General features: G+C 67.5%; 2 protein-coding genes across 2 annotated transcripts; one reads left to right on the forward strand and one right to left on the reverse strand.

Annotated features, from left to right (window-relative positions):
• Positions 1 to 780: 780 nt before the first annotated feature.
• On the reverse strand, positions 781 to 11,927 carry LOC135326771 (U1 small nuclear ribonucleoprotein 70 kDa-like). The gene is given in 11 exon segments (XM_064504536.1): positions 781 to 901; positions 903 to 1,461; positions 4,271 to 4,358; positions 4,460 to 4,561; positions 8,191 to 8,272; positions 9,190 to 9,252; positions 9,361 to 9,425; positions 9,564 to 9,618; positions 10,496 to 10,558; positions 10,654 to 10,811; positions 11,798 to 11,927. Coding segments are annotated over 10 exon segments (1,266 nt in total). The 5' UTR covers positions 10,801 to 10,811; positions 11,798 to 11,927; the 3' UTR covers positions 781 to 859.
• A 2,716-nt stretch (positions 11,928 to 14,643) lies between these two features.
• Positions 14,644 to 18,852, forward strand: LOC135326772 (potassium voltage-gated channel subfamily A member 7-like). Its single transcript, XM_064504537.1, has 2 exons — positions 14,644 to 15,230; positions 17,586 to 18,852. The coding sequence occupies exons 1-2, from the start codon at positions 14,644 to 14,646 to the stop codon at positions 18,850 to 18,852; spliced, it is 1,854 nt and encodes a 617-aa protein (XP_064360607.1).
• The last annotated feature ends 1,072 nt before the right edge of the window (positions 18,853 to 19,924 follow it).

A 19,924-nucleotide genomic window follows, 5' to 3' on the forward strand; every position in this document is an offset into this window, starting at 1 on the left:
ACACACTTCTTTGGGGAAAACCCCAGAAACGCAAACGCACTTTTTTGGGGGAAAACCCAAAGAAACGCAGACGCACTTTTTTGGGGGGAAAATCCCAGAAATGCAGATGCACTTTTTGGTGGGGGGGAAAACCCAAATCAGAAACACAAACACACTTTTTTAGGGAAAACCCCCAGAAACCAAACACACTTCTTTGGGGAAAACCCCCAGAACGCAAACACACTTTTTTGGCAGAAAACCCCCAGAAACGCAGACGCACTTTTTTGGGGAAAACCCCCAGAAACGCAGATGCACTTTTTTGGGGGAAAACCCCCAGAAACGCAAACACACTTTTTTGGCGGAAAAATCCCAGAAACGCAGACGCACTTTTTTGGGGGGGGAAAAACCCAAATCCAGAAACACAAACGCATTTTTTGGGGGTAAAATCCCCCAAATCCAGAAACACAAACACACTTTTTTAAAGGAAAACCCCCAGAAACGCAAACGCACTTTTGGGGGGAAAACCCCCAGAAACCAAACACACTTTTTTGGCAGAAAACCCCAGAAACGCAGACGCACTTTTTTGGGAAAACTCCCAGAAACGCAAACGCACTTTTTTGGGGGAAAACCCCCAGAAACGCAAACACACTTATTTAGCGGAAAACCCCCAGAAACGCAGACGCACTTTTTTTAGCGGAAAATCCCAGAAACGCAGACGCACTTTTTTGGGGGGAACCCCCCAAACCCCCAAGTTGGGGGGGGGGGGGAGGCGCTGCCCCTCTCCCCCGAGACACACGAACGTAAAACACCTTTATTGTGAGCACGGGGCGGGGGCTTTACACGGGGGGGTGGGGGGGGCACTTACCCGGGGGGGGGGGGCTCACTCCAGGGGGGGCTCCAGCAGGTAGCCGTTCTCCGGGGCCCAGGTAGCCGCCGGCGGGCGGCAGGGCCTCCTGCTCGAGGAAGAGCTCGGGGCCCGGGGCGGCGGCGAGGCCGTCGGCGGGCGCCGGGCGCTCGGGGTCCCGCTTGTCTGCGCCCCGCTCGGGCCGCTCGCCCCGCTCGCGCTTGTGCTCGCGGTCGCGGTCCCGCTCCCGGCGCCGCTCGCGCTCCCGCTCCCGCTCGCGGTGGCCGCGCCGGCGCTCCCGCTCGCGGCTCTTCTCCTCCGCCTCCAGCTTGAGGCCCGGCCCGTCGGCGCCCGGCCCGTCGGCGCCCGCCTCGGCGGCGGCCTCGCCCGCCTCGGGGCCCTCGTCCTTCTTGTCGCGCTCGGCGGCGGCGGCGGCGCGGTCGCGGTCCCGCTTGCGGTCGCGCGAGCGGCTGCGGCGCTTGCGCTCCTTGTCCTTGCTGCGCTCCCGGCTGCCCCGCTTGCGCTCCTCCTTCTCCCGGCTGCGGGTGCGGCGGCGGCGGTCCCGCGAGCGCGACCGCCGGCGCTCCCGCTCCCGGCTCCGCTCCCGCCGGTCGCGCTCCCGCTCCCGCTCCCGGTCCCTGCGCGGCGGCGAGGAGGAAGAGCAGGGTTAGCGGAGGGACGAGACGCCCCCAAACAGGGGCGCGAAACCGCCCCGGCGTCCCCAAAACGGCCCCGGCGTCGCCCCGGCGTCCCCGAACCTGCCCCAGAGTCCCCAAAATGGCCCCAGAGTCCCCAAAATGGCCCCAGCGTCGCCCCAGCGTCCTCAAACCTGCCCTGGTGTCCCCAAAACGGCCCCAGCGTCGCCCTGGCGTCTCCAAAATGGCGCCAGCGTCGCCCCAGAGTCCCCGAACCTGCCCTGGCGTCCCCAAAATGGCCCCAGAGTCCCCAAAATGGCCCCAGCGTCTCCCCAGCATCCCCGAAACCGCCCTGGCGTCTCCAAAATGGCGCCAGCGTCGCCCCAGAGTCCCCGAACCTGCCCCAGAGTCCCCAAAATGGCCCCAGAGTCCCCAAAATGGCCCCAGCGTCGCCCCAGTGTCCCCAAAATGGCCCCAGCGTCTCCGAACCTGCCCTGGCGTCCCCAAAATTGCCCCAGTGTCCCCAAAATGGCCCCAGCGTCTCCCCAGCGTTCCCAAACCTGCCCTGGCGTCCCCAAAATGGCCCCAGTGTCCCCAAAACGGCCCCAGCGTCGCCCTGGCGTCTCCAAAATGGCGCCGGCGTCACCCCAGAGTCCCCGAAACCGCCCCGGCGTCCCAAAATGGCCCCGGCGTCACCCTGGCGTCTCCAAAATGGCCCCAGTGTCCTCAAAATGGCGCCGGCGTCGCCCCAGCGTCCCCGAACCTGCCCCAGCGTCCCCAAAATGGCCCCAGCGTCTCCCCAGCGTCCCCGAACCTGCCTGGCGTCCCCAAAATGGCCCCAGCGTCACCCCGGCATCCCCAAACCTGCCCCGGTGTCCCCAAAATGGCCCCAGTGTCCTCAAAATGGCACCAGCGTCACCCTGGCGTCCCCAAAATGGCACCGGTGCTGCCCCAGTGCCCCAAAATGGTGCCGGCGTCTCCCCGGCATCCCCCAAAATGGCTCCAGCGTCACCCCGGCATCCCCAAACCTGCCCCGGTGTCCCCAAAATGGCCCCAGTGTCGCCCCAGTGTCCCCAAAATGGCGCCAGCGTCCCCAAAATGGCGCCGGCGGTGCCCCAGTGTCCCAAAATGGCCCCAGCGTCACCCTGGCGTCCCCAAAATGGCACCGGTGCTGCCCCAGTGCCCCAAAATGGTGCCGGCGTCTCCCCGGAGTCCCCAAAATGGCCCCGGCGTCACCCCAGTGTCCCCAAAATGGCCCGGCATCCCCAAAATGGCGCCTTTTGGGGGTCCATCGAGCAGGAAAACCCTGCTGCCCCCGGGCCGCTCCAGCACCCCCAAACCCAGCTAAATCTCACCCAAATTGGGCTGCTTCTAGGCTTTTCCGGCACCCCCAAACCCAGCTAAATCACCCCCAAAATTTCACTGTTTCTGGGCTCTTCCAGCACCCCCAAACCTGGCTAAACTGCCCCCAAAATTGGGCTGTTTCTGAGCTCTTCCCGCACCCCCAAACCCAGCTAAATCGCCCCCCAAATCGGGCTGCTTCGGGGTGTCTCTGGCACCCCCAACCCAGCTACATTGCACCCCAAATTCTGCCATTCCTGGGTACCTCTGGCACCCCCAAACCTGGCTAAATTGTCCCCAAAATGGGGCCTTTTTGGGACCCTCAAGCACCAAAAACCTTCTGCTTTCCCCCAACCCCCCCCCCAGCACCCCAAACCCTGCCCGGGGGCCCCCCAATCCCCCCCCCAAACCCTGCCTGGCATCCTCCCAACCCCCCCAGCACCCTCCCAGACCCCCCCAGCACCCCAAACCCTGCCCAGTGCCCCCCCAGACCCTCCCAAACCCTGCCAGCACCCTCCCAACTCCCCCCCCGGCACCCCAAACCCTGCCCAGTGCCCCCCCAGACCCCCCCAAACCCCTGCCAGCACCCTCCCAACTCCCCCCCAGCACCCCAAACCCTGCCCAGTGCCCCCCTGACCCCCCCAGCACCCCCCCACCCCTGCCCAGCACCCCGAATGCCCCTGGCACCCCCCCAAACTAACCCCCAGCACCCTCCCAGCACCCCAAACCCTGCCCAGCACCCCCCCAGACCCAACCCCCGTCTGACACCCCCCAAGCCCCACCTGGCACCCCCCAAACTGCCCCCCAGCCCCCCCGGCACCCCAAACCCTTCCTGGCACCCCCCAAACCCTTCCTGGCAGCTCCATGACCCCCCCCAGCCCCCCAAACCCCTTCCTGGCACCTCAAAACCCTTTCTGGCACCCCCGTGACCCCCCCCAGCCCCCCGGCACCCCAAACTCTTCCTGGCACCCCCACAAACCTCCCCCAGCCCCCCCGGCACCCCAAACCCTTCCTGGCACCCCCACAAACCTCCCCCAGCCCCCCCGGCACCCCAAACCCTTCCTGGCATCCCCTTAAACCCTTTCTGGCACCCCCGTGACCCCCCCAGCCCCCCAAACCCTTCCTGGCACCCCCCCAAACCCTTTCTGGCACCGTGACCCCCCCCATGACCCCCCCCAGCCCCCCAAACCCTTCCTGGCACCCCCCTAAACCCTTTCTGGCACCCCTGTGACCCCCCCCAGCCCCCCCAAACCCTTCCTGGCACCCCCCTAAACACTTTCTGGCACCCCCGTGACCCCCCCAGCCCCCCAAACCCTTTCTGGCACCCCCGTGACCCCCCCCCCAGCCCCCCCGGCACACCAAACCCTTCCTGGCACCCCCCCCAAAGCATCCCCCTGCACCCCAAACCCTTCCTGGCCCCCTAAACCCCCCCCAGCGCCCCCCAACCCCCCAGCCCCCCCCCCCCGCTCACCGCACGTCGTAGCGGGAGGTGTCGTCGCGGCCCGAGTGCCGGATGTTGACGTCGGCGCCTCCGCGGCGGGTGCCCCCCAGGCCGCCCCCTGCGCGGGGACCCCCCCCCGGGGCGTCAGCGGGGGCCGCGGGCGCCCCGGGGGGGGGGGGGTTCACGGGGAGGGGGGGTCAGGGGCCCCCCCAGGCTCACCGAGGCGGCGGGGACGCCAGCCCTTCACCGTCCGCCCGCGCTCCACGTCCACCAGCACCCGGCGGCCGTCGATCTTCTTGCCGTCGGCGTGTTTGTAGGCGGCTGCAACACATTGCGGGGGGGGGCGGGGGGGGGGTTGGGGTGGGGGGGGGGCAAAGGGGGGGGGGAGATTAGCCGGGGTGCGCCCGGGCCAGCCCGCCCCCCCCAAAACCCCCCCCAAAAAAAATCACCCCCAACCCCCCCAAACGGGGTGCAGCCCAAGCGGGGCGCGGACCCCCCCCCCACGGTGCTGCCCCCCCCCCTTTTTTTTTGTTTTTTTTTTTACACGGGGGGACACGCCATGGTGCCCCCCCCCCAGCGTCGCACGGCTGCAAAGGAAAAGGTTACGGAGGTCAGCGACGTCCGTCCGTCCGTCCCCCCCCCCCCGGCGGGCGCCATGCGTCGCCACGAAGCCGTGCCGCTCCGCGTCCCCCCCCCCGCGAAAAGGGGGGGGGTCACCCCCAAAACGCCCCCCCCAGCCCCAAAATCACAACACAAGAGCGAGGGGGGGGGGGGGGAAGAAACAGCCTTTACCTGGAGGCTAAACCACCCCAACTCATCGCGTCGGGTCTCGGCGGGGGGGCGCCCCCGGGCGCTGCCTTACCTGGGCGGCAGCGGAGCCGCGACCCCCCCGGCCCCCCCACGTCACACGCCCCCCCCCCCCCACGTCACGCACCCCACACGCGTCACACGCACACCCCACGCGTCACACGCACCCCCCACACGCGTCACACGCACCCCCCCCCACTCCGGGGGGGCACCGAAGGCGTTCGGGTGCCCCCAGCAGCCCCCCCCTCCCCAAAACGGGTGCCCGCCCCCCCCTCCCCGCTGCCCCACAAGTCCTGGGGGGGGGGCGAGAGCGAGCGGTGGGGGGCAGGTCCGTGCCCCCCCCCCCGCGGTGACGCTGTGCGGCGGCGGCTGTTGTGGGGGGGACAAATCCGGCTGACGCTGCTCCTGGACAGGCGGCTGGGGCCTTACCTGAGACCCGTCCTACCTCATCACACCAGTGCCCCCCCAGCTCCTCCCACGCCCCCCCCCCCAAACCGCCGGGGGGGGGTCCCTGCAGCCACCCCCCCCGCACCACCCCGCTCTCCTCGCCCCGGGGGTCGGGGGCGGCAGCCCCCCCCCCCCGGCACGTCGCCCCCCACCCCGCGGTCGCCGGGGACCGCGGGGGCCGGGTGCCCCCTCCCCACCGCGGGGGGGGCCCTGCAGCGGCCCCCCCATCCCAAAAAGCCCTGGGCCCCCCCCGCCCCGGGAAGCTGCTGCCGGGCGTGGGGGGGGGGAGCTGCGCGATGCTGTAGGCCCTACGCAAACAGCCGGGATCGGGGCGGGGGGGGCCCCGGCCGGCTGGGGGCTTTTTTTTTGGGGGGGGGGTCCGGTGGCCCCCCCCCGCTTTGGGGCAGGCAGCGCCTCCCCCTGCACCCCTCCCGCAGGGCAGGGCGGTGCTAACGAACCGGATTAACGAGCAAACGCAGTTGGGGGGGGGGTGGCCCTGCCTCGCTGCCCCCCCTCAATAATCCTCCTGCCCCCCCCAACTCAACCAAGGGGGGAAAAGGGGGGGGGGCTCCCTCCGGCGTCCCCCCCCCCCCCCGAAATCAGCCTAGCGGGGGCCACGCGCCCCCCGGCTCAGCGGAGACTGAGGCTGGCGGCGTGTGGGGGGGGGTGACAACACCGGGGGGGGGTCAATATGGGGGGGGGGCAATATAGGGGTGTTTCCAGCCTGGGATGATCCCAGTTGGAAAACGGGGGGGGGGGATTTAAGCGGGGGGGGGGGGGAGGAAAAGCCTCACGCCCCCCCCCCCAGCGTGGCGAAGGCATCGCCGGCCTCCGCCCCGCTGCTGCGAGCCGGGGAGAGGGGGGGGGTTTCTCGCTGGCGCCGGGAGGGGGGGGCGCGGGGCCCCCCCAGCCTGCCTGCCTGCCGGGGGGGGCGCCGGGGGGGGCCGTCGCGGACCGCGGCGTCTTACCCAGCATACAAACCCTTATACCAACCACACAGTGAGGAGCGGAAAGGGGGAGCACTAGGATCAGCTGCAAGCCAGCAGTGGCAATAGCCATCTCAAAGGTGGCTGCAGTGGCAACAAGAACACAGAGTTAATATGCGCCGCTCGCGACGGGACGGCAAAGCCGCGCGGCGCCGGGGGGGGGGGGGCACGAGAAACAGCGGGGGGGGGAATAGAAATATTTCCGGGTTGTTTTTTTTTTTTTTTAGAAAAAAACCGATGCGGAGACCGTGCCCCGCGCCGCCGGGCTCCCCCCGGGGCCGAGGCGGCGGGGAGCAGGAGCGAGCGGCAAGGACGGGGCGCACGCGGCATAAAACACACACAGATAAAAAATCAGAGGGTGCCCGGCTGTGTTGTCCCCCCCCCCCGTGTTTGTCCCCCCCCCTCGGCTGTTACTCACCTGCGGAGCCAAGCCAGGCCCTCGAGGGACCCAGGGGCTGGGGAACGCACAGTGCAATTAAGAGACGTGAAACATGCGGGCGGCGCTCGCGGCTCTGCGCTTTAGCTTTGTTTTAGGCTTGCTTTTCTTTGGAAAAGGTTTCTCTCTTTAGCTCCTTTCTCTCTAGCTCCTCTTTCTAGCTCCTCTCTTTTTACCTTCTCTCTAGCTCCTCTTTCTAGCTCCTCTCTTCCTTTCTAGCTCCTCTTTGTAGCTCCTAGCTTCTTTATAGCTCTTCTCTTTCTTTCTAACTCCTCTTTCTAGCTATCTTCTTTCTTGCTCCTCTTTCTAACTCCTCTCTTCCTTTCTAGCTCCTCTTTCTAGCACCTCTCTTCCTTTCTAGCTCTTTTCTAGCTCCTCTCTTCCTTTCTAGCTCTTCTTTCTACCTCCTCTCTTCCTTTCTAGCCCCTCTTTCTAGCTATCTTCTTTCTAGCTCCTCTTTCCTTCTAGCTCCTCTTTCCTTCTAGCTCCTTTCTAGCTCCTCTTTCTTTCTAACTCCTAGCTTCTTTCTAACTTCTTTCTAGCTCCTCTCTCTAGCTCCTCTTTTTTTCTAGCTCCTCTTTCTTTCTAGCTCCTTTCTAGCTCCTATTTTCTTTCTAGCTCCTCTTTCTAGTTGCCCTCTTTCTAGCTCTTTTCTAGCTCCTTTCTTTCTAGCTCTTTTCTAGCTCATTTCTTTATAGCTGTTTTTTAGCTCCTCTTTGTTTCTAACTCCTATCTTCTCTCCAGCTTCTTTCTAGCTCCTCTTTCTAGCTCTTCTCTTCCTTTCTAGCTCCTCTTTCTAGCACCTATCTTCTTTCTAGCTCCTTCCTAGCTCCTCTTTCTCTCTAGCTCCTCTCTTTCTCTCTAGGTTCTGCCTCTCTCTCTAGGTTCTCCTTCTCTCTTCTCCTTCCTAGCTTCTCTCTTCTCCTTCCTAGCTTCTCTCTTCTCCTTCCTAGCTTCTCTCTTCTCCTTCCTAGCTTCTCTTCTCTAGCTTTCTTTCTAGCTTTTGTTCTTTTAGATTTTTTCTTTTTCAGCTTTTTATTTTTTCTAGCGTTTTCTTTCTAATTTCTCTTTTTCTTTCTACCTCCTCTCTTTTTTTAACTATTTTTTTCTAGTTTTTCTCTTTCTTTTTAGCTTTTGTCTTCAGCTTTTCTTTTCTCTTTAACTTTTTCTCTTTTTAGCCTTTTTTTCCCCCAGATTGGTCTCTTTTTGTCTCGTTTTTGGGTTTTTTCGGTCTCTCGCCCTGCGTTGGCGCGGGGGGGCCGGGCGGTACTCACAGTGCATGTCCCGCTCGTGCTCGTACTCGATGAAGGCGTAGCCGCGCGGCTTCCCCGACCGCTTGTTGTACACCATGTAGATCTGCGGGGGGGGGGGCCAACGGTGAGGGGGGGGCCAAAAGAGCCCCCCAACCCCCCCAAATCCCCCGACGAGCCCCCCGGCAACCTCAACGAACCCCGCGAGCCCCCCAACGAGCCCTATGACTCCCCCAACGAGCCCTGAGAACACCCGGAGGGTCCAAATTAGCCCCAGTGGCCCCCCAACAAGCCCTGCTTGCCCCCGGGGGGGGCCAAACGAGCCCCTATGAGCCCCCCAAGTCCCTGGGGGCCTGAACAAGCCCCCCAACAAGTCCCAAGAGCCCCTGGGGGTCCGAACAAGTCCTGGTGGCCTCTCAACAAGCCCCATGAGTCTCTGGGGGGCCCAAATGAGCCCCAGTGGCCCCCCAATAAGCCCTGTTTGCCCCCGGGGGGGGGCAAACGAGTTGCAGGGGCCCCCCAGTGAGGCCCTGGGGGCCCGAGCGAGCCCCCCAATGAGCCCCACGAGTGCCTGGGGGGCCCAAACGAGCCCCAGTGACCCCCCAAAAAGCCCCTGGGGGCCCAAACGAGCCCCAGTGGCCCCCCAATGAGCCCCACAAGCCCCTGGGGGGGCACGAACAAGTCACATTGGCCCCCCCAAAAAGCCCCCGGGGGCCCAAATGAGCCCCCCAACAAACCCCACGAGTCCCTGGGGGCCTGAACGAGCCCCCCAAGGAGCCCCACGAGCCCCTGGGGGGCCCGAACAAATCCCGGTGGCCCCCCAAGGAGCCCCACAAGCCCCCGGGGGGCCTGAACAAGTCCCAACAGCCCCCCAACAAGCCCCTGGGGGCCCAAATGAGCCCCAGTGGCCCCCGGGTGACCCGAACAAGCCCCCGTGGCCCCCCAACACGCCCCGCGAGCCCCTGGGGGGCCCAAACGAGCCCCCCCGGGGCCGAGGCAGAGCCCCCCGCCCCGGCTCCTCACCCGCTTGATGGGGCCGTAGACCTCGAACTCTCGTCTCAGCTTGGACTCCGTCGTGTCGTAGTTCTGCGGGGAGGGCAGAGGGGGGGCTGAGGGGGGGGCGAATCCAGGGGGCAAATCTGTGGGGCGCCGCGAAAAGTGCTGCCCCCCCCCGCTGCCCACCGCCACACTCACCACTCTGGCCACGAAGAGGGTTTTGAAGGCGTCGCCCTGGGCGTTGGGGTCGTTGTGGGGGTCCCCTGGGGGCCGAAAAGGGGGAAAAGTCGGGAAAAGGGAGGAAAAAGGTCGGGAAAAGGGTCGCCAGCGCCACCCCCCCCGCCGAGGAAGAGCGGGGGGCGCTTTGTGTGTCCCCCCCCCCGCCCCGAAACGCCGCTTACACATTTTGAGCTCGTTCTCCACCTCCTGCTGCCGCCGCTCGATCTTCTCGCGCCTCTGCGGGGAGCGAAAGGGGGTCGGCGGGGGGGGCAGCGCGGCCCCCCCCCCCCAAAATCCCCCCCAAACCCCTCGGTTTTGGGGGTCGGCAGCTCGTCGTGACCCCTCAGCTGTTGGGGGGGCCCAAAAGCCGGCGGGAGAGCGACGTGGGGGAGAGGAAGCCCCAAAATCCGCCCCCAAATCCCCCCAAACCCCCCGATTTTGGGGGTCGGCAGCTTGTCGTGACCCCTTGGTCTTCGAGGGGGGGCCCAAAACCCAGTGAGAGCACGGCGTGGAGCACGGCCCCCCCAAAACCCCCCAAGCCCACGATTTTGGGGGTCGGCAGCCTGTCACGACTCCCTGGCCGTCGAGGGGGGCCCCAAAACCCAGTGAGAGCACAACATGGAGCACGGCCCCCCCAAAGCACCCCAAAAATCCCCCCAGCCCCCCGATTTTGGGGGCCGGCGCCTCGTCGCGACCCCTTGGCCATCAGGGGGGCCCAAAACCCGGCGGGAGAGCAACGTGGGGGAGAGGGAGCCCCCCAACCCCCCCCAAATTCTGGGGGTCAGCACCTCATCGCGACCCCTCGGCTGTCGGGGGGGCCCCAAAACACACCAAGGTCACGGAGGGAGCGACGTGGGGGAGAAGCAGCCCCCAACCCCCCCCCCAAATCCCCCAAACCCCCCAAAATCCCCCCCACCCCCCTGATTTCGGGGGCTGACGCCTCGTCGCGACCCCTTGGCCATGGGGGGGGCCCCAAAACCCGGCAGGAGAGTGATGCGGAGAAGCAGCAGCCCCCAAAACTCCCCAAATGGCCCCACTCCGCGGAAGGGGGGAGAGTCGGGAGCCCGATCCAGCCCCACGGCGCGGCCCCACGGCGCAGGGGGGCAGCTCCTACCTTGCGCTCCATGCGCTCCTCCCGCGTCTCGGCGCGGGTCGGCGGCGGGGCATCGCGGGGGTCCTGGGGGGGGGGGGGACAGGGACACACGGGGGGGTTACGGGGGGCGGCAGGACGCCGTGGGGCGCGCGGGGGGGGGGCTCGGGGGGCGGCCCCACCTCGAACTCGCGGATGTAGGGAGCGATGCCGCTGTAGGGCTGGTTGTGGTGCTTCTCGTGGGGCAGCTTCTCCAGGGGGGGCAGGTAGGGGATGGGGTCGCGGGGGGCGAAGAGCGCCAGCAGGTTGGGGGGCAGGAACTGCGTCATCCTGGGGAGATCTGCGGCCGCGGGGGGGGGCAGAGGGGGTGAGCACGCGCCCCCCCCTGCCCCACGGGCCCCGCTCTGCCCCACACCGGGCTCCCCCCACGGCGGGGCTGCGTCTCCTCAGCCCCCACCACCCCACGGGCCCCGCTCTGCCCCACCCCGGGGGGGACGCGTCTCCTCAGCCCCACGCGGAGCCAGGCACGCTGTGCCCCATGCCTGGGCTTCCCCGAGCTCCCCCCTGCCCCACAGAGCCCCCCGCCCCACACCCTCAGCCCCACAGAGCTCCCTGCCCCACACCCCCGTAGCACCCCCCGCCCCACACCCCCACAGAGCCCCCCCTGCCCCATAGAGCCCCCCAGCCCCATAGAGACCCCCTTCCCCACACCCCCAGCCCCACACAACCCCCCTGCCCCACACCAGACACCTTCCCCACACCCCCAGGCCCCATAGAGCCCCCCTGCCCCACAGCAGGGCCCTTCCCCACACCCCCAGGCCCCTCACAGCCCCACAGGACCCCCAAGCCCCACACCAGGGCCCTGCCCCACACCCCCCACCCCCCATGAGCCCATAGAGCGCCTCTGCCCCACACCAGACACCTTCCCCACACCCCCAGGCCCTCACGGCCCCACAGAGCGCTCCTGCCCCACACCAGGGCCCTGCCCCACACCCCCAGGCCCCGTAGAGCCCCCCCTGCCCCACACCGGGGCCCTTCCCCACATCCCCAGGCCCCACAGAGCCCCCTTACCCCACACCGGGGCCCTTCCCCACATCCCCAGGCCCCTCGCGGCCCCACAGAGCCCCCCCTGCCCCACACCAGGGCCCTGCCCCACACCCCCAGCCCCCCCCGGGCCCCACACCAGGCCGCTTCCCCGCACGGCCGCGGCCTCCCCGGCCCCACAGCGCCCCTCACCCCACGCCGGGCCCCTTCCCCGGCCCCACGCCGCCCCCCCAGCTCCCGCCCGCCCCACGCCGCCGCCCCACGTGACCCCGCCCGCCGCACCGGCCCCCCGGGCGCTCGCGCTGCCTCCGCCTGCTCCGGCCTGGCCGCTGCGCGCGCTCTGCGCCTGCGCGGCCGCGTCACCGCGCCTGGATCGCGCCGCCGCCGGGACTCGTTGCGGGAGGCCGCCGCCGCCGCCGCGCGGTGGGGAGGGGGGAGGGGGCGGGGCCAGAGGGCGCGCGCGCGCCGCAGGGGACGCGGCACCGCCGCGCGCCGGATCCCTCCGCCGCGCGCGGGGTCTAGTCCCGCCGCCGCCGCCGCCGCCGCCGCCGCCGCCGCGCTGTTGCCAGGGCGACGGGCCCGCCCCCTCCCTTCCTTAGCAACCGGGGGGGCGCCACCCCTTCCTTAGCAACCGGCGCGGTGACCCGCGGGGGCGCCGGGGCGACGACCCCTGACCCCTCCCCATAGCAACCGGGGTCACCCCTTCCTTAGCAACCGGCGCTGTGACCCCTGGGGGCGCCATAGCAACCGGGGTGACGACCCCTGACTCCTCCCCATAGCAACCGGGGACACCCCTTCCTTAGCAACCGGCAGGGTGACCCCTGGGGCTGACAGGGTGATGACCTCTGACCCCTCCTCATAGCAACCGGGGTGACGACCCCCCATAGCAACCAGCAGGGTGACCCCTGGGGGCACCATAGCAACCGGGGTGATGACCCCTGACCCCTCCCCATAGCAACTGGGGTGACAAACCCCCCATAGCAACCGTGACCTTTCCCTATCATAGCGACTAGGGTGACAATCCCCCATAGCAACCACAACAACAACCTTTCGCCTCATAGCAACCAGGGGGACAACCCGCCGTAGCAACCACAACAGCAGCCCCATCACCCCGCAGCACCCCGCTGCCCCCGGACGCCTGGGCCCGTCCATCCCCCTGCTATGGGGCCGGGCAGGTGTCACGGGGGGGGGGGGAGGACACAGGATAGGGCCCAGGCGTCCGGGCTCCCAACCCCCCCCCGCCCCGTTATTTTTAGCCCACGGGGGGTTTCGGCGGGGGGGGGGAACCCGACACCGCCGGGGCCGGGCGGGTGTTTACGGGACACAGGCGGCGGTGGGACAGCGGTCGGGGACACCCCGGTGACGGGGGGGACGGGGACACCCCGGGGGGGGCGGTGGGGGACACCCCGGGGGGGCGGCGGTGGGGGACGCCCCTGGGGGACGGGGGTTCGGGGACGTCCCGGTGACGGGGACCCCACAGCCCAGGGACGGCACGGTGACGCGGGAGGCGGCGGTGGGGACACCTCGGTGACGTGGGGACGGTGGCCCGTGACAAGCGGCGGTGGGGACGGGGACGTCCCAGTGACAGTGCAGGGACCGTGTAGTTGGGGACACCCCGGTGACAGCGTGGGCACAGTGTAGTTGGGGACGTCTCGGTGACAACGTGGGGACGGTGTAGTTGGGGACACCCCAGTGACAACCTGGGCACGGTGTAGTTGGGGAAGTCCCAGGGACAACGTGGGGACGGTGTAGTTGGGGACACCCCGGTGACAACGTGGGCACGGTGTAGTTGGGGATGTCCCGGTAACAACGTGGGGACAGTGGGGTCAGGGACACCCCGGTGACAGGGACCCCATGGGGGTCAGGGTGACCCATAGCCATAGGGGGCCACACGGGACCTCCAAGGACTTAGGGGGTGACCCACAGGTGTAGCGGGACACCTGGGACCTCCAACACTTTGAGGGGTGCCCCATAGCTGTTGGGACCCCCTGGGACCTCTGAGGACTTAGGGGGTGACCCAGAGATTTAAGGTGCCTGTATGACCCCTGAGGACTTAGGGGGTGCCCCATAGCTGTTGGGACCCCGTGGGACCTCTGAGGACTTAGGGGGTGCCCCATAGCTGTTGGGACCCCGTGGGACCTCTGAGGACTTAGGGGGTGACCCAGTGCCTTAAGGGTGACTTGGGACTCCCAAGGACTTCGGGGGTGCCCCATAGCTGTAGGGGACACTTGGGACCCCCGAGGACTCAGCGGGTGCCCCATGGCCATGGGGGGCTCGTGGGCTCTCCAAGGACTTAGGGGGTGACCCATAGCCGTAGAGACCCCACGGGACCTCCAAGGACTTAGGGGGGGCACCGGTGCCAAAGGGGCCCCACCGCATCCCGAGGACCCCCGGGGCACCATCACCCTCACTGGGGGGGGGTCCCCATCCCCAGGAGGGTCCCCATTGCCATCCCCAGGTGGGTCCCCGTCACCAGGAGGGTCCCTGTCACCAGGTAGGATCCCATCACCATCACCAGGAGGGTCCCCATCACCAGGAGGGTCCCCTTCACCATCACCAGGTGGGTCCCCGTCACCAGGAGGGTCCCCGTCACCAGGTAGGATCCCATCACCATCTCCAGGAGGGTCCCCATCACCAGGAGGGTCCCCTTCACCATCACCAGGTGGGTCACCGTCACCAGGAGGGTCCCCGTCACCAGGTAGGATCCCATCACCATCACCAGGAGGGTCCCCATCACCAGGAGGGTCCCCATCATCATCACCAGGTGGGTCACCGTCACCAGGAGGGTCCCTGTCACCAGGTAGGATCCCGTCACCATCACCGGGTGGGTCCCCATTGCCAAGCGGGTCCCCATCACCATCACCAGAAGGGTCCTGTCACCATCACCAGGTGGGTTCCCATCACCACGACAGTCCCCATCACCATCATCGAGTGGGTCCCCATCACCAGGTAGGATCCCATCACCATCACCAAGTGGGTCCCCATCCCCAGGTGGGTCCCCATCACCAGGAGGGTCCCCATCCCCATCCCCAGGCGGGTCCCCATCCCCACGAGGGTCCCCTTCACCCCCAGGCGCGTCCCCACCGCGGTCGCCGGCACCACCCGAGGGTCCGGCCGGGGCGGCGGCCATGGCGGAGCCGCAGGGCGGCGGCGAGCGGGTGACCATCAACGTGGCGGGGCTGCGGTTCGAGACGCAGCTGCGGACGCTGCGCCGCTTCCCCGACACCCTCCTGGGCGACCCGCGGCGCCGGCGGCCCTTCTTCGACGCCCGCCGCCGCGAGTACTTCTTCGACCGCCACCGGCCCTGCTTCGACGCCGTCCTCTACTACTACCAGTCCGGGGGGCGGCTGCGGCGGCCCTCCAACGTCCCCCTCGACGTCTTCCTGGAGGAGCTGCACTTCTACCAGCTGGGCGAGGAGGCGGTGGGGCGGCTGCGCGAGGCCGAAGGCTTCCTGCCCGAGGAGGAGCGGCCGCTGCCCCGGCACCGGTTCCTGCGCCAGGTGTGGCTGCTCTTCGAGTACCCCGACAGCTCGCAGGCCGCCCGGGCCTTGGCCCTGGTCTCCGTCCTCGTCATCCTCGTCTCCATCGTCATCTTCTGCCTGGAGACGCTGCCCGAGTTCCGGGACGAGCAGGACCCCTCGCTGCCCGTGAGCGCGCCCGCCGGCACCGCCTCCTTCTCCTCCTCCTCCTCCTCCTCCTTGTCCTCCTCGTCCTCCTTGTCCTTGTCTTCATCCTCCTCCTCCTCCTCCTCGTCTTCATCTTCCTCAACCTCCTCGTTCTCCTCCTCCTCCTCCTCCTCCTCCTCATCTTCGTCCTCCTTGTCCTCGTCGTCCTCCTCGTTCTTGTCCTCGTCATTCTCCTCGTCTTCATTCTCCTTACCTTCCTCGTTCTCCTCGTCTTCATCCTCCTCCTCCTCCTCCTCCTCGTCCTCGTCGTCCTCCTCCTCCTCCTCCTCCTCATCTTCGTCCTCCTTGTCCTCATCGTTCTCCTTGTTCTTGTCCTCGTCATTCTCGTCTTCATTCTCCTTACCTTCCTCGTTCTCCTCGTCTTCATCCTCCTCCTCCTCCTCCTTCTCCTCCTCCTCCTCCTCCTCCTCCTTCTCGTCTTCATGCTTCTCATCTTCCCGTTTTCCTTCTCGTTGTCCTCATTCTCTTTGTCTTCATTTTCTTTACTTTTCTCGTCTTCTTTGTCCTCCTTCTTCTTGTTTTTCTCATCCTTGTTTTCCTCATCCTTGTGTGTTTTATCCTCATGCTCCTCATCCTCCTCGTTCTTCTCATCCCCATCCTTTTTGCTCCTGATCTCATTCTCCTTGTCTTTCTCATCTTCATCATCTTCACCCACCTCCTTGTGTTCGTTCTCTTTGTCCGTCTCTTCACCATCCTTGTTCTCATGCTCCTTCTCGTTCTCGTCTTCATGATGCTTCTTGTTCTCGCTCTGCTCGTCGCTGTTCTCCTCCTTCCTGCCTTCCTCCTGCTCACCCTCCCTGTCCTCCTCATCCTCATCCTCAACTTCTTCATCCTCTTCCTGCTCTTCCTCACCCTTCTGCTCCTCCTTGTTTTCCTTTTCCTCACCATCCTCATCCTTCTTGTTGCCGTCATCGTCATCCTCCTCCTCCCCATCCTTTTTCTCCTGCTCTTCTTCCTCATGCGCCTCCTTCTTGTTCTCTTCCTCCTTGTTCTCCTTGTCCTTGTCTTCCTCTTTCTTCTCATCCTCCTCGTCTTCGTTTTCTTCCTCCTTGTCCTCTTCTTCCTCCTCCTGCTCCAGTCCCGATGTGGGACCCGGGTGTCTGGGAGTGCCGTGGCCCCTCCCTCCTCCTCCTCCTCCTCCTCCTCCTCCTCCTCCTCCTCCTCCTCCTCCTCTGGGTGGGCTCCAACCCCCTCCACGCCCTACAGGGAAGGGACCCAGGCGTCCGGGCACCCCCTCACCCCCATTGCCCTGCATGGGGAAGTGGGCCCAGGCGTCCGGGCCCCCCCTAACCCCCCTTAACGCCGCACGGGGAAGTGGGCCCAGGCGTCCGGGCGCCCTCTAACCCCCTCCATGTCCCATGGGGAAGGGGCCCAGGCGTCCGGGCCCCCCTAACCTCCTCCACGACCCCATATCCAGGGGGCCCAGGTGTCCGGGCACCCTCTAACCCTCCACGGGGAAGTGGGCCCAGGCGTCCGGGCCCCCCTAACCTCCTCCATAACCCCATATCCAGGGGGCCCAGGCGTCCGGGCACCCCCTGACCCCCTCCACGACCCCATATCCAGGGGCCCAGGCGTCTGGGCACCCCCTAACCCCACACGGGGAAGGGGCCCAGGCGTCCGGGCACCCCCTAACGCTCCATGGGGAAGAGGGCCCAGGTGTCCGGGTGCCCCTAACCTCCTCCATAACCCCATATCCAGGGGGCCCAGGCGTCCGGGCACCCCCTAACCCCCTCCATAACCCCATATCCAGGGGGCCCAGGCGTCCGGGCACCCCCTAACCCCCTCCACGACCCCATATCCAGGGGCCCAGGCGTCCGGGCACCCCCTAACCCCCTCCACGACCCCATATCCAGGGGGCCCAGGCGTCCGGGCACCCTCTAACCCCCTCCATGTCCCATGGGGAAGGGGCCCAGGCGTCCGGGCACCCCCTAACCCCCTCCACGACCCCATATCCAGGGGGCCCAGGCGTCCGGGCCCCCCTAACCCCCTCCACGACCCCATATCCAGGGGGCCCAGGCGTCCGGGCACCCCCTAACCTCCTCCATAACCCCATATCCAGGGGGCCCAGGTGTCCGGGCACCCCCCAACCCTCCACGGGGAAGGGGCCCAGGCGTCCGGGCCCCCCTAACCTCCTCCACGACCCCATATCCAGGGGGCCCAGGCGTCCGGGCACCCCCTAACCCCCTCCACGACCCCATATCCAGGGGGCCCAGGCGTCCGGGCACCCCTTAACCCCCTCCACGACCCCATATCCAGGGGGCCCAGGTGTCCGGGCACCCCCTAACCGCTCCTCCCGCCCCGCAGGCGCTGGCGGCCGGCACCAACGGGAGCCGCTGGGCGTCGGGGGGCGGCGGCGGCGGCGGCGGCGGCTTGGGGGGCCCGGGCGGCCCCTTCTTCGCGGCGGAGACGCTGTGCGTGGGCTGGTTCTCGGTGGAGCTGCTGGCGCGCCTGGCCGCCAGCCCCAGCAAGGCGGCCTTCTTCCGCGACGCCCTCAACCTGGTGGACGCGGCGGCCATCGCGCCCTACTTCGTGGCGCTGGGGGCGGCGGCGGGCGGCGGGGGGCTGGCGGCGCTGCGGGCCGCCCGCCTGGTGCGGGTCTTCCGCGTGCTGAAGCTGTCGCGGCACTCGCGGGGGCTGCGGGTGCTGGGCCGGGCGCTGGGCGCCAGCCGCCGGGAACTGGCCCTGCTGGTCTTCTCGCTGCTGGTGGGCGTGGTGCTCTTCGCCAGCGCCGTCTTCTTCGCCGAGGCGGCGGCGCCCGGCGGCCCCTTCGCCTCCATCCCCGCCGCGTTCTGGTGGGCCGTCGTCACCATGACCACGGTGGGCTACGGCGACATGGCGCCGGTGACGGCCGCCGGGCGCCTGGTGGGGGCCCTCTGCGCCCTGGCCGGGGTGCTCACCCTCGCCCTGCCCGTGCCCGTCATCGCCGCCAACTTCAGCCGCTTCTACCGCCGCGACCTGGCGCCGGCGCCCGCGTCGCCCGGCCACCCGCGCAAGGGCGACGGCGCCGCGATGCTCGACAACGCAGCGGCGGGCGACGACGCGACGGCGGTCGATGACGCGACGGTGGTCGATGACGCAACGGCGGTCAACGACGCAACAGTGGTCAACGACACGATGGCGGTTGATGACGCAACGGTGGTCAACAACGCAACGGTGGTCAACGACGCAACGGTGGTCAACGATGCGATGGCGGTCAACGACACGACAGTGGTCAATGACGCAACGGCGGTCAACAATGCAACAGTGGTTGATGGTGCAGCAGCGGTTGATGGTGCAAGGATGGTTGGCGGTGCAACAGTCGGCGGCGCAATGAGGCTTCATGATGCAACGATGCTCCGTGGCGCAGCGGTGGTTGACGGGGCAACAGTCGGCGGCGCAACGAGGCCTCATGATGCAACGATGCTCCGTGGCGCAGCGGTGGTTGATGGTGCAACGATGGTTCATGGTGCGATGGCGGTTGATGGTGCAAGGATGGTCGACGGTGCAACAGTCGGCGGCGCAACGAGGCTTCACGATGCAACGATGCTCCGTGGCGCAGCGGTGGCCAACGGTGCGGCGGTTGGTGGTGCGATGGCGGTTGATGGCGCGACGGCGGTTGGCGGTGCGGCGGCGGTCCGCGGCACAGGGTGGCGGCGGGTGACGCAGGTGTGAGCAGGCGGCGGCGGGGGGAGCGTGTGCACGAGGGCGCGGGGACGTGCACGAGGACGTGTGCGCCAGGACACGCACGAGGACACGTGCACGAGGACACGTGCACGAGGGCATGCGGGTGACAATGTGTGCACGAGGACACGGGCAACAAGGACATTTGCACGAGGATGCGTGCACAAGGACGTGCGCACAAGGACGTGCACGTAAAGGCGTGTGCACGAGGACACGTGCACGAGGGCACGCCCAAGGCTGCGCCCGTGAGCACGCACACACGAGGACACACGCACGAGGACGCGTGCGAGGACGTGTGCACGAGGGCGCATGCAAAAAGCGTGCGCCCGCGAAGAGGCGCGCACGAGGATGCGTGCACGAGGACGTGTGCAAGGACGTGTGCACGAGGACGTGTGCACGAGGACACGTGCAAGGACGTGTGCACAGGGATGTGTGCACGAGGATGCGTGCACGAGGATGCGTGCACGAGGACGTGTGCAAGGACGTGTGCACGAGGACGTGTGCACGAGGACACGTGCAAGGACGTGTGCACGAGGCCACACGAGGACGCACGAGGACGCACGAGGACGCACGAGGACGTGCGCGCCAGCCCCCCCGCCGCCCCCCCCGCCGCCTTCTCCCGTTACCGGCCCCAAACAGCTGCCGCGACCTGACGCTGCTCTCGCACGACTGCTGCTCTCGCACGACTGCCGCTCTCGCACGACTGCCGCTCCTCGTGCGACGCCCCCCCCTGCTCCCCCCCCCGCGCTGTAACGCGGCCAATAAAGGCGGCTGGTGACTCAGGCCCCCGGGGGCGGCGCCGGGTCTGTGTCCCCCCCCCAAAGACACGCGCGGCAGCCCCTCGTGCGAGACCCTCGTGCGAGACCCTCGCGTGAGACCCCCCGTGCGAGGCCCTCGCGTGAGACCCCCGTGCAAGGCCCCCGTGCGAGGCCCCCGTGCGAGACCCCCATGGAAGACCCCCCCCACGTGACACGGCCATGCGAGACCCCCCCCGTACGACACCCCTATGCGATGCCCTCGTGCGAGACCCTCGTGCAAGACCCTCGTGCGAGACCCCCACGTG

This window comes from Dromaius novaehollandiae, unplaced genomic scaffold (assembly GCF_036370855.1).
Source record: "Dromaius novaehollandiae isolate bDroNov1 unplaced genomic scaffold, bDroNov1.hap1 HAP1_SCAFFOLD_194, whole genome shotgun sequence".
In the NCBI taxonomy this organism is placed as follows: Eukaryota; Metazoa; Chordata; class Aves; order Casuariiformes; family Dromaiidae; genus Dromaius; species Dromaius novaehollandiae.

Excerpts from the sequence above, each read along its gene's own strand:
- LOC135326772 (XM_064504537.1), top strand. The coding sequence starts at position 14,644 with ATGGCGGAGCCGCAGGGCGGCGGCGAGCGGGTGACCATCAACGTGGCG. Across the intron at positions 15,231-17,585 it reads TCCTTGTCCTCCTCGTCCTC|CGGCCCCTTCTTCGCGGCGG; the intron begins CTTGTCCTTGTC and ends GGGGGGCCCGGG.